Source organism: Polypterus senegalus, chromosome 12 (genome assembly GCF_016835505.1).
Source record: "Polypterus senegalus isolate Bchr_013 chromosome 12, ASM1683550v1, whole genome shotgun sequence".
NCBI classification, from domain to species: domain Eukaryota; kingdom Metazoa; phylum Chordata; class Cladistia; order Polypteriformes; family Polypteridae; genus Polypterus; species Polypterus senegalus.
In genome coordinates, this window is record NC_053165.1 from 71,579,880 (window position 1) to 71,595,240 (window position 15,361).

Consider the following 15,361-nt stretch of genomic DNA (forward strand, 5'->3'; position numbering starts at 1 on the left):
GCAGAAGCATTTTGGCCTTTACTGCGATGCCGATATCAGACGTTTCGTACTTGAATATACCTTCTTCTTTAAAGCAAACAGTAAAGCCCATGTGGAATGCTGCCTGTAAATACCGAGGCCATTCTCCATGCCCACTACCTCGTTCATTTGTGTTGTTTCCTAGGTGTCTGGAAGCAGTTTTCTGTCCGCGGCACAGACGCGATGGAGACGTGGGAACACCCGGAGACAAGCCCTGGTGCACATGAGGGAGCTGCTGACCGCTGCCGTGCGAGTCGGGGGTGTCACTCATCTTGTGGGGCCTGTCACCATGGTGCTGCAAGGAGGCCCCAGGTATGTAGTCATGTGTTTATAATGCATGTGTGTTGTATTTGTGAGTCTTTTTAGTATCGTTATCGCTGGAGTGATGTTCGGAATTATTATCTTTTCATTTGTTTTTATCATGGCAGCTGCCAGTGTGGGGATTTGTTGCCACGATTCCAGGGACCGAATTCTAGAAGAAGTGTTGGGTCTTTTTGCCAGTGTAATGACATAAAAGTTGGCACTGTAAGCCTACAGCAAATCTGAGATTTTTGATTTAAAAAAAAAAAGAAAGAATTGCATCGAGTTTCAGGCTGGTGTAAGGTTACCCATATTTTAAAACAATGCCAGCATTTTGAGATTTTAGGTACTTCAAGGGGGAGCCCCTTACCCCACTTGATCACTTGCCTTGATGCTTCAATGCGTTCGGGACTTCATTGTGGTATTGCTTCAGCGTGACAGCTCTCCCACCACCCTCATCAGTTCAGTGTGTTCGGGACTTCACTGATAATCAAGAGGGCAGCAGGTCGTAGTGTGCACCTCAGGGAGATTAGAGTAACGTAGCAGCACTAAGGTCCAAAATTTGAATGCCAATCCAACACTATTCTGGAGTGGTGGTCTCAACCCCCACCATACTCGAAACAAAGAAGGATTTTTTAAAGGAAAAAGGCCAGTAAGAACCCCACGTAAAAAAGGCAAACCCAATCCAAACACTCCTTTAGAAACCACAGTCCTTCGTGGAAGATGTTGTGTGAACAGATGAAACCAAATTAAGCCCTTTGGCAGTGCAGACCTGAGAGACATTTATAGTCGAAGAGATGAGTTTAGATTAGACAAACGTTATAAACTCTGCCATTGGTAGAGAAGAATTCACACCTCGCAGTGGAAGATTGGGAGAAACTACCAGCAGACAGATGGGAGAACCTTCTAGATGACACCAAGAAATGTTTAGAGGGTGTCATCACTGTGTAACTAAGTATCAGTGAAGGATGCCAATAATCATATCCAGGTCGTAGATATATATATATTTTTCCTCAGACATTACTACATCTTTTTCTGGTCATATACCTACTAATTCTACTTTCAGCTGCTCCCGTTAGGGGTTGCCACAGCGGATCATCTTCTTCCATATATTTCTGTCCTCATCATCTTGTTCTGTTACACCCATCACCTGCATGTCCTCTCTCACTACATCCATAAACCTTCTATTAGGCCTTCCTCCTCTCCTCTTACCTGGCAGCTCAATCCTTAGCACCCTTCACTCTTTATACCTAGCATCTCTCCGCTGCACACGTCTAAACCAACGCAATCTCACCTCTCTGACTTTGTCAACCTTCCTTCTCTCCATCATATCTGCTAACTCTCTCCCCTTACCAGTCATACTGCCAACATTCAAAGTTCCTACCCTCAGTTCCACTCTCTTTAACTTCCTCCTCTCCTCATGCCTCTGGACACGTCTTTCCCTCTTCTTCTCCTTCTCTTTCTTCCGCCAGCACCCTGTTGGCTAACACTACTGGTGGCGGTCGTTGTTAACCCGGAGCTCAGCTGATCCGGTATGGAAATTTGTATTGTTGTCCGTATATTGATTTGGCAAAATTTTACACCGGATGCCCTTCCTGACGTAACCCTCCCCATTTATCTGGGCTTGGGACCGGTACGAACAAACACACTGGTTTGTGCATCCCCTGTGGCTGTGTTTTTGGTCATATACCTACATATGTACAATTAAAATATTATGAGGGTGTAAAGTCTGCATATTTCCAATTATGTGTCACAATATTGTACATGACGTGACTAATATGGCACCCAGGGGAGTCCACATCATTGTCTTTATATTTCAGAATAGAAGAATTAACCTGTGGAGGGATGGTGGAACAAGTCCAGGAGGCCTTCGGAGAAACGATGACTTCGGTGGTGTCCCTGTGCTCCCGCTACCCCATCGCCTGTGCGAACAGCATTGGCCTGCTCTGCACCATTCCATACACGAGGCAAGAGGATCAACGCTAAACCGTTGGTTTTACAAAACCTGATTTTGTGCATTGATAAAAGGGAGGAAGTGTATGGTGACGTTTGTGTCACAGGTGTGACTCCAAATAATGACAAGTTGTATCTGTTAGAGTTCTTTGAAGTTTGGACTGTAGGTACCTCGACCTTTCATTCCTAAGCTGGAACTTCTTGAGGTAGCCATTTTGACAATGGGTGTGGTGGTCTTTTGGGTTTGGGTTTAATGATCTTTTTTTCTGTTTGTCCTGCCCTTGTATTTAGGAGTGAAGAGAAATGCCTTGTGCGAAGTGGTTTGGTTCAGCTCATGGACCGCCTGTGCAGTCTCAGCGGGCAGAGAGAGTGTGGCTCAAACGAGAAGCAGACAAAAAAACAGAGAGTCGCCACCATGGCTTGGGCTGCCTTCCAGGTGTTGGCCAATCGCTGTGTGGAATGGGAGAAAGTGGAAGGTAGAGCCAATTTCTTTTTTTTCTTGTATACATTATTAATGTTATTTCATTGCTATCACACAGTGGAGTGTAAGGCCATATAGGGTCACCTCTTCTAGGGGGCTATGAAATTGTCACATGTATGTGCTCTTCAGTGGGCAACACATGATCTGTAAGTGGAACCGCCTTAGCTCAGAGCTTCTGTCATCCTGAAGGATCACGCAACATGTTTGTCAAAGAAAGGGCTGCAGTTCAGACTTCTATAGGTGAAGTGAAGTCAGTCCTAAGCGAAGGAGGAGAAAATAAGACGTATTAAACGCTGTAAACTGAATGCCCCCTCATATTACTAATTGTGTCCTGAACTGCTTTAAGTACAGTCGATGTTCAAGGCTGTAGATATATTTGGTGTTGATATGCAGGTAATTGTTAGAATATTAAAGATGGAGGCTTACGGGTGTACATCAACCGTAGAGCATGCAGCATTCCATCAAGTGGCAGGCAGTGTGGCGTCGTAGTTAAGGCTCTCGACTTCAAACCATGAGGTTGTGGGTTCAAATCGCACTATTGATGCTGGGTGACTGAGCAAGTCACTTTACCTGTCAATGCTGGAAAAAAAAACTAAAGAAATGTAACCAATTGTATCTCAAATATTGTAAGTCGCTTTTGATAAAAAAGCGTCGGCAAAGTATGTAAGTGTAAACTGTTCTTTTGGGGGAATAAAATTGCCAACACCTCCTAAAATAATGAGGCTCAGTGTGACCAACGGAGGCGCTGATTCCCCACTTACAATTACCCACACACATACTATAATGGTTGTTATTTATAAAGTAAGGATTGTAGAAAGGTTCACTGAAGGGTGGTCTGCAACAATTTGTAGGTTGGTGGTATATTCAAATTTACCATCCCCAAGCATTCCCAGCAGCCCAAAGCAGAGCCGGGCTTGCCTTCTTCCCATTTTGCATCCTGCTGCCATCTCAGCCTCAGGTTAACGACACATAGCACGCGGCCGTCCCCATGTGAGTCCTCAGACAAGACCACCTTCTCCCATTGTCTCCATGATCCACTTCTGACACTCATTTGCCCATTGTGGGCACTGTCAGTGGTGGACAGGGTTTGGCAAGGACACTCTGACCAGTCTGCAGCTACATAGCAAGCTGCAAGGCACTGTGTTTTCTGACACCTTTCACCTCTCATGCCCACCATGATATTTCTCCAGAACCCAGAGCATCACACCTCCTCCAACGGCTTACCTTTTTCCCATAGTGCATCCTGCTGCCATCTTTTCCCCAGGTAAATGATGCACATCATCTAATAGAAAACGATTCATTGGATCCCAGGCTACTTTCTTCCATTGTATCCATGGTCCAGTTTTGTGGCTGACATGCTCATTGTTGGTGCTTTTGGCGTTGGACAGAAGTCACCATGGGAACTCTTGAGTAGTCTGCGGCAACGCAACAAGCTGTGATGTGCTGCGTGTTCTGACACCTATATCTCTTGTCCGGCATGAAGTGTTTCCACATCTCGTGCTACAGCAGCTTTACTGTAGGATCAGATTGAGTAACCAGCAGCGAGCCTTTGGTGCCAGTTCACCAGTTGTCCTTCCTTGGACCGCTTTTGTAGGTAATAACCACTGCACAGAACCTACAATTTTGGAGAGGCTCTGACCCAATCCTCACACCATCACAAGTTGGCCCTTGACAAAGTTGCTCAGATCCTTACGCTTGCCCATTTTTGCTGCTTCCAACACATCACCTTCAAGAAGTGGCTGCTCACTTGCTGCCTAAAAAATGCCACCCTTTGACAGGTGCCATTGTAATGAGGTCATCTGTGGTATTTGCGTCACCTGGCAGTGGTTTGAATGTTGGGGCTGCTCTGTGTTAACATCTAGGTGAATGGGAACAGTCATTGACGTATTTCAAAGGATTCCTTCCATTTTGCTCAGCACTTTTGTCAGATCTCAAAAATTACTCCTTTATTATTGGTAGACACAAAATGTTCCCTTTCTATTGTTTTATCCATTTCATTTAGGGTGCTCCACGGACGCAGTGCATTCTGGGTTGGCCCGTCAGGTGTCTAGTTTACTTACCAATCACTTAGCCCGGGCTACGGACTGCTGTGGCAATCAGGCAGCTGGAAACGACGCCCTTCAAGACGTTCTAAGCCTTCTCAATGACCTGTCCAGGTGTCACATCTCTGCCTTTTTTTTGTCATTTGACATTTCTGTTGATTCCATATCAAAATAACTTTAGAGCCTTCATTGTCGTGCTTGCCCTTTGTTTGGATTAATCTCCTGTGTTAATATTTACAGGAGTCAGATTGGAAAGGCGATTCTGAGCCAGCCAGCTTGCGTTTCAAAGCTTTTGTCCCTGCTCTTGGACCAGCGGCCTTCCCCCAAACTCGTCCTCATTATTCTCCAGTTGTGCCGAGCTGCTTTGCCCCTCATGAGCGTGGAGGACTGTGGTAATGTGGAGCTCCCACCTTGGAGTTACTCCATTCAGACTCTGGATAGTGATCACGACGACCCCGGAGATCCTGCTTCAAAGATTGCCTCATTGTTGCTGGCCAAACTAGCGGACTATGTTGTGCCAGGTATGTGTCTGCATGCCCACATAATGGAGTTTGTCATGTGGTTATGTGAAAACGTGACTCGCGTCAACGTCTACCGTATATACTCAGTATATGTCGGGTCTTGAAACCCAAAAAATTGATCATAAAGTCAGACTTATATGCCCGTTTAAAAATGTGACACTTTAATTTATTTATTTTTTTTTTTTATCTTCTTGCCTCCTCCAATCTCTCATCAGTTTCTCAGACACATCGAGTTTAATTGCAGCAGTGCAGTTATCAATTTCAATATTTCGCCACTTCAACGACATTTAATTTAAAACCAGCTTCATATTTACTTCTGATCGAATGCTCCATCGTAGATAAGGGATGCTCTTATGATGGTGTATGAGGGTGTGAGATACAAAAAACAGTGCAAATATTGCTTCGGAATAGTCCGGGTATCACCGTGTGGTCACGTAGGCACAATACATACAAATAAAAAGGCTGTGTGCTCCGTGGTTAGTCTCTGAGGAGGACATTAGCATATCATAATCTCTTGGACCAATAGCGTGAGTTTTCCGCATTCGACTTATACAACCGACATTATAAAATACTGGAACTTTTACGATAAAATCAAGCCCGACTTAGCCGCGGGAGAACTTATCTGCAAGTATATACGGTATTTTATGTAGAATTCAAAATATTAATAATAATAATAACAATAATTCTTTACATTGTACCTGTGTCCAGATGTTCATCACTGGCGACTCTTGGACGGAGGACCCATGAGGAATCGGGGTCAGCAGCGCACTCCCATCCAAACAAGTCACCGTATTTTCAAAGTTGAGTGTAGCTACTGGCTTGTCACAGGCACAGATTTGAGAATTGTACACATTTTTTCCTTTTCTGCGTATTTAAACCTTTGCTGTTCCTAATACCACAATGACCTGCACACTGAATTTAAAAAATATATTCATGATACATTCTGCCACTTCCTTAAGCATCATCCTCTTCTTGGGCTGCTTTTTGGATAAAGAGGTGGCATATCTGATCAGTTTTAGTGTCCCCATCACGTTAAATTCCAGATATGACAAGGACCTCCTGTAAGCACATGAGCTACAGTACCAGACACACGGTGTCTTTGCTTCTGCAATTTTTAATTGTTAATCTTCCATTTTCAGGCTGTCAAACAGTTCTGTCACCCAGTGCCTCAGAGCCGGACACCAGTTTAACTCGAGCCAGTCCCAAAAACTCCTTAAAAATGGATAAAGACCTTGGTGAAGAAGGGGAGGCGGTGGATGGCAAACTGTCCATCTTCATTCACAAAAGAGAAGACCAGTCCTCGCATGAAGTGCTGCAGCCCCTTTTGAGGTACGCTTTTACTTGGTGTTTCCACACATAGTTTGATATGATTTGTATCCAGTATGGAGAAGTTTGTTCACATTGTATTAGAATGGTTTTTTGTTCTTTAGCTGCTGTATCATTTGAATTTTTCATCCATTAATCAGCTAGCTGCATTTTTATTGAAGTGCATTTATACACTCGTGAAATGGAAAAACCTTCTGTTTGAAAGTGACATTTGATTTTGTCATAAATAATAATGCTGATGTACAAAGTGCAGATTATGAAACATGCAGTAGATCTTCAGAATATTTGCTCTTTATCTCAGTAGGTTAGGTTAGTATCATGTTACATATGGGTGAGTCTCTCTGGTCTGTTGGTCTTCATCCTGGTCTTGTGCTAGGTCTATGAGTTTATGTTCTTCTGCATTTCCACTCATTTCACACATGTCACACAGTCAAAACTTTCTTTTAAATTAGATTTGCAACTTCCTTGGTAGACATACCCTCTTGTGAAGTCCCAAAAACTTCCAAAAATGTCCATTGGGGTGTGGTGGTGGGGGAGGTTTACCTTCAGACCCTAGCTAATACAATGGGAGGTCTGAAAATCAAGAGTACAATTTATAATCAGGATTTAGGAGTCGTAGTGGACTTGACACAGAATGTCAGGTTATATAGCGCCCTCATGAGGGGGATTTAGGAGTTGCAGTGGACTTGTCACTATCAACTGCCAGACAGTGTTCACAAGGATAAAAGAGTGTCAGGTTATATAGCGCCTTGATGTGTGGAGTACAAGTCACAGGTCAAGCTTTGTAACCCACTGGTGAGGCCTCATCTGGAATCCTGTGTGCAGTTTTGGTGTTCAGGCTACAAAAAGGACATAGCACTAGAGTTGGTCCAGAGAAGAGCGACTAGGGCGACTCCAGGGCTATAGGGTTTAAATTATGAGGAAAGAATAAAAGACTTAGGAGTCGTAGTGGACTCGTCAATATAATAAAATTCAGATTTATAAAATAATAAAATAAAATAATTAAATAAAAATAAAATATGAAGTTTGAATATACAATGGGAGGTCTGAAAATCAAGAGTCCACCTTATGAGAAGGTTTTAGGAGTCACAGTGGACTCATCACTATCAACTGCCAGACAGTGTTCAGAAGTATAAAGAGTGTCAGGTTATATAGCGCCTTGACATGTGGAGTACAAGTCACAGGAGGTTCTGCTCAAGCTTTATAACACACTGGTGAGGCCTCATCTGGAGTCCTGGGTGCAGTTTGGGTCTCCAGCACTGGAATAAGTCCAGAGAAGAGCAACTAGGCTGATTACAAGGATAAGTTATGAGGAAAGATGACAAGAGCTGAGCGTCTTTTCAGATGATTAAGCGGAGACCTGACTGAAGTGTTTAAAATGACAAAGGGAATTAGTCCAGTGGATCGAGACAGTGACTTTGAAATGAGTTCATCGAGAACACAGGGACACAGTTGGAAACTTGTTAAGGGAAATTTCACACAAACATGAAGAAGTTTTTCTTTACACAAAGAACTATAGACACTTGGAATAAGTAACCAAGTAGTGTGGTAGACAGTAAGACTCTGTGTTATTTTACTTGGTGTTATTTTAGAAGAATTCAGTGGATAGGACTGGTGAGCTTCGTTGAGCTGAATGTCCTTTTCTTGTCTAGAGTGTTCTAATGTTCTAGTAATGAAGACAAATAGCAGTATCTTAATAAAATAAAAAGTTTATTTTCACGCTAGCAGAACACAGAAGTCATAAAGGACTTGCCAGCTTGGCATTCTAAGGTGAACAAAGTCCCATCCAAAACCAAAGTCAAAAAACACAACACAGGTTGAAAAATCCACAACAGCATTAGCACGTCAAAGACGCAAGAAATCACCAAGTCCTTACCTCAAGTGAAAACAAACCGCTGGGATCTGTGGGAGACCCTCTGGTTTAGTAGGGTGGAGGGCAGTTCCTGGTAGTGATAGGCAGGTGGACGCAAGTCTTGGGGGACCATTTAAAAAACGCATGTAACATGACACAAGCAAATAAAATAGAGCAGGTAATTTACAAAAGTAACATTAACATATGTAATGGACGACACGAATGGGCCTCTATTCTGATGGGAATGAGCGCCCCCTTGCCTATCATAAATAGGAGACTGGCAGAACGTACCAACAGGAGTGAACAGGCATTCCTGGATTTACCCAGTCAGAAGGCCACAGTGATGGAATATATACTTCTCCGATACACTAAAGGGCAGCGCTTCTGTCAAGGCTCCCGTGTATCCACTCACAGTGCATACTGGGAATCTAATTCCTGAGGGGTTCCATCGATGCCACAGGGATGGACCCTCCCTACTTCAGGAAGCTTCCATATGACCCAGAAATGCTTCCTTCAGGTGATGTCCAGATACCACAAGCATTCATGGGCCTGGCTTACAAGGAGGCCCACCACCTCACGTCATTCCAGGGAGTTGGTGGGATGGAAGACTCCACTTGCTTGGAGGAAGAGGAGGAGAATGGAGGAGGAGAAACAGGAAGACTTATTGATAATAATAATAATAAGTCTTTACATTTATGTCACGCTTTTCTCGCTACTCAAAGTACTTCAGTGAGTGGGGAGACACTCCAACTACCACGAATGTGTAGCACTCACCTGGATGATGCATTGACCCCCATTTTTGCACCAGTATGCTCACCACGCATTACATGTGAGGTGATGAGGGGGTGACAGACACAGTTAGGGGATGATTAGGCAACCAGAATGACCAGGCCGTGGTGGGCAGTTTAACTAGGACATCGGGATACACCCTACTCTTTATGAAGGACGTCCAGTGGTTTCTTGTGACCACAGAGAGTCAGGACCTCAATTTTACATCTCACCTTCATTCACTTTTCTTGTGCTTTGCTGTGCTGTGCTGTACGGTTCTGGAGGAGCCTGATAAGGTACTTCAATGAACAAAAATCACTGCATTTGAACCCGCGGCTACAGTTGTGTGTAGGGTTTGGGGTGCTGTTGCACCCTCTAGTGGCCACATGTACATAAATGGTTCAGCAAAGAATAGATAGATAGATCAAAACTTTATTAATCCCAAGGGGAAATTCCCATACTCCAGCAGCAGCATACTGATAAAGAACAATATTAAATTAAAGAGTGATAACAATAAAGGGATAACAGACAATTCTGTATAATGTTAACGTTTACCCCCCCGAGTCGCATAGTGTGGGGTCTCCTCAGTCTGTCAGTGAAGCAGGACGGTGGCAGAAGTCTGTCACTGAAGCTGCTCCTCTGTCTGGAGATGATCCTGTTCAGTGGATGCAGTGGATTCTCCATGATTGACAGGAGTCTGCTCAGCGCCCGTCGCTCTGCCACGGATGTCAAACTGCCCTGCTCCATGCCTACAATAGAGCATGCCTTCCTCACCAGTTTGTCCAGGCGTGAGGCGTCCCTCTTCTTTATGCTGCCTCCCCAGCACACCACGTGTAGAGGAAGGCGCTCGCCACAATCGTCTGGTAGAACTTCTGCAGCATCTTATTGCAGATGTTGAAGGATGCCAGCCTTCTAATGAAGTATAGTCGGCTCTGTCCTCTCTTGCACAGAGCATCAGTATTGGCAGTCCAGTCCAATTTATCATCCAGCTGCACTCCCATGTATTTATAGGTCTGTACCCTCTGCACAGTCACCTCTGATGATCACGGGATCCATGAGGGGCCTGGGCCTCCTAAAATCCACCACCAGCTCCTTGGTTTTGCTGGTGTGATAAACAGGGACATAAAGCAAGACTCTGAAGGAGGAACCCTGACTGACATCTTACCTACTACTTCATACATGCCAGGGATTCAGCCTCCCTCAAAGTGCGAACAGCTGATGAAGCGATACTGTCTTCAGCTTTTGAGAGATCATCTGTTAAGTAGCAGGAGGCACAATGTTCGTTGTTCAGCCAGACTCCATTTAAGGGTTTGATTTTCACAAAGACGAGAGTCCACTCCTGCACTGTAGCCCAGTTCATCACTTCACTTTGTGATTGTAGGAGTTATGCTGCCATATTTGATGGAGGTGTCATTGTCATTCCCCACCATGTTATGACTTCTCCTTTTTGCTCTTTTTTGTTCTTTTCCACAATGCAGCAGTTCAGAAGGTCGGCCATTCCGCTTGGGTACGGGAGCAAATATGGAGAAGGTGGTGAAGATGGACAGAGATATGACCAAGGTAAATTGTCTTTGACTTTCTGCCAAACCATTTTTTTTTGTAATGTAAACTTGGATGAGCATGGCAGCTGGTGTGTTTGCGCTCAAGCGTATCATACTTTAGACTGGACCTTTCCACAGTTGGCAGCCTCTCATGGTGCTTTTACTGCTCATTGTGATAACAGCAGGTGTGTTCATGACGTTTAGCTCGAGCTGACGGAGTGTTGAGTGTCGTGCAGTGAGTGGCCACAGTCCGATTATCACCCCGGCAGCCTTCTGGTTTACAGTCCTGAGTTTTTAGCTAGGTCACGCTGCCCTAACAGTTCCATTGCCCTGCTTACATTCTCACAGTACATAGAATTCAAAGACTAAATTCATTTTTCTTGCTATGTATGTGATTTGTTTTTTATTTCCATAGACTGGCTGCTGTGAGGTGATCACCGAAGAAGCCGCATCTGCTCTCCGCAAAGCCACCAAATGGGCCCAGTCTGGACTGATTGTGAGCGTGGGACCCCCCGTTGAGATTGTGAGCCAGGAAGCGGCCAGCGGGTTGTCAGTGGGTGATAAAAAGAAAACGGCGCAGACTGCCATCTGCAGGGAGAGGAACACAGAACTGGCCAGGTAGCCCAGTTGCTCGCGCTGCTAGTCATTGTGGTGCACCGTGTGCAGCTATTAAAGTGGTCTCCCTTAATGAACACGTTCACTGTACAGGCTAGGATTCTTAAATACTTGCTGCGTATCTGCGTATCAGTGTGTCATCAATACAGAAGCCCCGTCACGTTTCTTGACACACTTCTGCTAATCGATTCATTGGCTGAAAGTCCTGGGTGTTGGTGTGTCACAGAGAGAGGATGCACAGCGTTGTTTATGATGCCACTCAGTTTTGTTTTCATTCTCTCCCCTAGTACTACCTCTAAGGGGGTGCAGATAACTGAGTCTGCCCTTTTCATTAGTTAGTTGTTTTGGTGGGCCTCTCTATCGCATTAAAGAAACACAGTTTCCCAAGACAAAGTTCCCTAGTGTTGCCGAGACCAGTTCAGCCTGTCACTGATGTGGACCCCCAAGTATTTGTATCAAAGGACCACCTCTATATCCACTCCCTGAATAGTGACTGTACATAGAGGCTCTTTGGCGCAGTTCTTGGTTTGCCTGAAGTTAAGTTGCCAACAGTTCTCAAAGTTGGCCTTTCTTTTCACTCAAGTGAGTGCGGCCGTACCCCTTTGACCTCTCTCCTGAAAAGAACTTCAGCTCATTGGCCACTTCCTGCCTATTCTCTATAAACTTTACGGACTCTAGCGTATGAAATTCCTGGGAGGGCAGCTGGTACCAGCACATCTGGCGTCAACAGATACACGGCATTCAAAGTGGCTTAGATCCTTGGGCCTTGTCCATTGTAGAATTTGTTCAAGCATCAGCTTAAGCCCTTGACCATTTCTGTATGCCACGTAAACTGTGTTTGTGCTCACATAACTTGCTTTGACAAGCAGGTGGACCTAAAAAATAGTGCCCACTCTGTGCCCGTGTGTCATCTAGTTAACTCAATGTCTCTCCCTCTTCAGATCAGATCCTGTCAGGCCTTTCATCAGCGGCCATGTGGCTAACAGTATGGCTGCAGAGGTGATTGCTTTGCTGCACAGTCTTCTGACGGCACCCGAGTCCAACACGGCGCTCATCTGGACCAGCACGGCTGAAAAGGCAAGTTCTAATTGCTCTTCAGCGTGGGATGTTGTACAATGCCACTCAGATGTAGTCATACCTTGTTGCATATTCACATTTTGCCCCTCTGTGTGATAATTAAGGGTCAGCACTTCACAGGTGAGGCACACGTACAGCTGATTCATTCTTGGTTCTGCCTGAGCTGCTGGAAAGCTGGCAGGGCACAATGGCAAAAGGGGGAAAAACGAATCAAGAAAACACAACTACCAGTGAGGGGTCGTAACCAGAAAGTGAAAACTACCCTGCGACAAACATAATCCATAAACTCAAATTAAAATCTGTGAATCAAAACTGATATGTCAAAGTAACTAAATTTCATCAGAAAGCACTGAAGAACAGGTTATGGCGGACTCCGGCCGCCAGCTTAAATAACCTGGCATGACTGCCAAGAACACGTCCCTGATGACAGGTTATGGGTACAGGAAATGGTAGCATCCAAACAAAACAAAAAGCAAAACAAGATGGTGTTGCGGTAAAACAAAAATAAAACTAAAAGTGACCCTGTAATCAGAGGATTTCAGCACTGAATAAAAACACGTCAGGCCCCAAAGAAAATATTACTGACTCAACAGAATTATAACAAAGATACATAGAATCACAACACTATTACGATTTAATTCCAAAGAGGGAAGGGTAAAATTATTTTACAAAATAGCATGCACACATCCAAACCTTGAAACAGTGGTGTTGAATTCTCCATAAATCCCTTTGTTAAAGATGATTTAGTTGGGGTGACCTCATGTATTAGAAAGGCAAAATAATGTCCCTTACTGACCAGACTGGCAAAGATGACAGCACTTCATGTTAAGTACAGGCCATGCAGGAAGAGGCGGGTCCAGGGAGGACAGACACCGGAAGTGACATCAAAGGTGGGTGTGCTGTCAGTCATCTGCTCTGTAGAGGGAGGAAGAATAGAGGTGTTAAGTGTACACTGCCACCTTGTGGATTGGCGAGGCATTACCACCACCAGAGCCTTTAAGCTGTCCCCAAGGTGCGTGTGTGTGACATTTTCTAAACTTGCATATCCAGAGCAGGTCCCTGCAATCATTTGATGCAAGGCAGTAGCAATTCCCGGACGGGGCGCCAGCCAATTGCAGGTCAAGCACACATAACTGGGGCCAATTTATCCTCGCCAGCCCACCTAATCTGCATGTTTTTGGACTGTGGGGAAAAGCTGGAGCACCCGCAGGAAGCCCACATGGGGACACAACCCACATGGGGTGGGTATTTAATTGTATTTGATTAAATGAAGAAATGGGGTGGCACGGTAGCGCTGCTGACCCACAGTTAGGATACCTGGATTCGCTTCCCAGGTCCTACCTGCGTTGAGTTTGCATGTTCTCCCCGTGTCTGCGTGGGTTTCCTCCCACAGTCCAAAGACATGCAGGTTAGGTAGAATGGTGATCCTAAATTGTCTTTAGTGTGTGCTTGGTGTGCGTGTGTGTGCCCTGCGGTGGGCTGGCGCCCTGCCCTGGGGTTTGTTTCCTGCCTTGCGCCCTGTGTTGGCTGGGATTGGCTCCAGCAGACCCCCGTGACCCTGTAGTTAGGATATAGTGGGTTGGATAATGGATAGATGGATGGATAAATGAAGAAGTTCCAAAGCAGTGAAAGTGTGCTGTTTGAATGGATAAAGCAGACTCAAAAAACACATTCAAGGTGTCGTAGTGCACAATAATTTCCATAGCTTTTAGCATTTGAGACTTACTTGGGAATGATTTATTATTATTTCACCCATTTTATTATTTACGTGACGTAAATCAACGTTTCATCTCCTGGTCCTTTGGTCATTCACAATAAATCCAGCCACTCTGTCTCATCACAAAAGGGACCAGGAGATGGACTAACCAAAACTTATTTGACAGCAAAATCAACCAAGGTTTGGCCTTCTGCCCAGAGGGCAGACTAGAAGAAAATAGGTAGATTAAAAAAAAGAAAAAACAAAGTAAAGAGTCTGAACCTGGAGAATAAAAAAAATGTGAGACAAGAACAAGGACAAAATCATTAAGTAATCAAAAACGAATTGATGAAATTTAAGGACAAAAAGGGTTTTGGGATCTGAGTAGTCGGGTAAGGAAGTGAACCGAGAATGACCCTTTCATCCTCATCATGACCTCTGATGCCACACCCCTTACTGGGCAAAACCTGGCAATTTAGCGAACAAAAAAAAATATATATATATAAAATACTTTTTAAAAACCATGCTTAAGTTAAAAACTGTACTAAAAAGTAAAAAATATGTCTCTCGTACATCACTCGTAAAATAAAAGCGTGGGCGCTTTTCATCAATCAACATTCAAAAAGCACCCACGCTTTTATTTTTTTTACGAGTGATGTATGAGAGACATATTGTTTACTTTTTAGTACACTTTTTAACTTAATATAAGCATGGTTTTTAAAAAGTATAATATATATATTATTTTCAACTTTTTAGTCTTGGGTTTGTTTTAGTATAATTTTGTAATTAATATTTTAACACTTCCTTTGATATTTTCCTGTATATGCACAGATCTTCATACAAGATGCAGTTACTAGTGCCATCTGTTGGTGAAATCTTGAACTATTCTTTATATGAAAATTTCATTTCTTAATTAACATGAATTAATTGATCAGTTAGTGAAACTGATTATTGATTCATGTATTGTCATCGGAATTGAGTAAGTGTGCACAATTTCAAGTCATTTGGACAATAGGAAGTGGGTTAAATATCGATTACAATATTTGTACCAGACAACAAACAGGTGAAGCTAATATAAGCATAATATAAGCATAAGAAAAAAATAGTGTTGGATAACAGCCCAAATCAGAAATGAACTTTAAAATAAAGCATTGAATTGGAAAACAAACCA

General features: G+C 43.9%; 1 protein-coding gene across 1 annotated transcript in view; it reads left to right on the forward strand.

Annotated features, from left to right (window-relative positions):
* The window catches only part of LOC120540493 (probable E3 ubiquitin-protein ligase HECTD4), a 104,485-nt gene that overhangs the window by 65,582 nt on the left and 23,542 nt on the right, over positions 1-15,361 (forward strand). Inside the window, exons 18-26 of the mRNA XM_039771332.1 lie at positions 164-330; positions 2,139-2,285; positions 2,563-2,747; positions 4,755-4,908; positions 5,035-5,315; positions 6,455-6,644; positions 10,740-10,821; positions 11,218-11,420; positions 12,359-12,494. Coding sequence (XP_039627266.1) covers positions 164-330; positions 2,139-2,285; positions 2,563-2,747; positions 4,755-4,908; positions 5,035-5,315; positions 6,455-6,644; positions 10,740-10,821; positions 11,218-11,420; positions 12,359-12,494 — 1,545 coding nt within the window. The remainder of the gene's footprint in view (positions 1-163; positions 331-2,138; positions 2,286-2,562; positions 2,748-4,754; positions 4,909-5,034; positions 5,316-6,454; positions 6,645-10,739; positions 10,822-11,217; positions 11,421-12,358; positions 12,495-15,361) is intronic.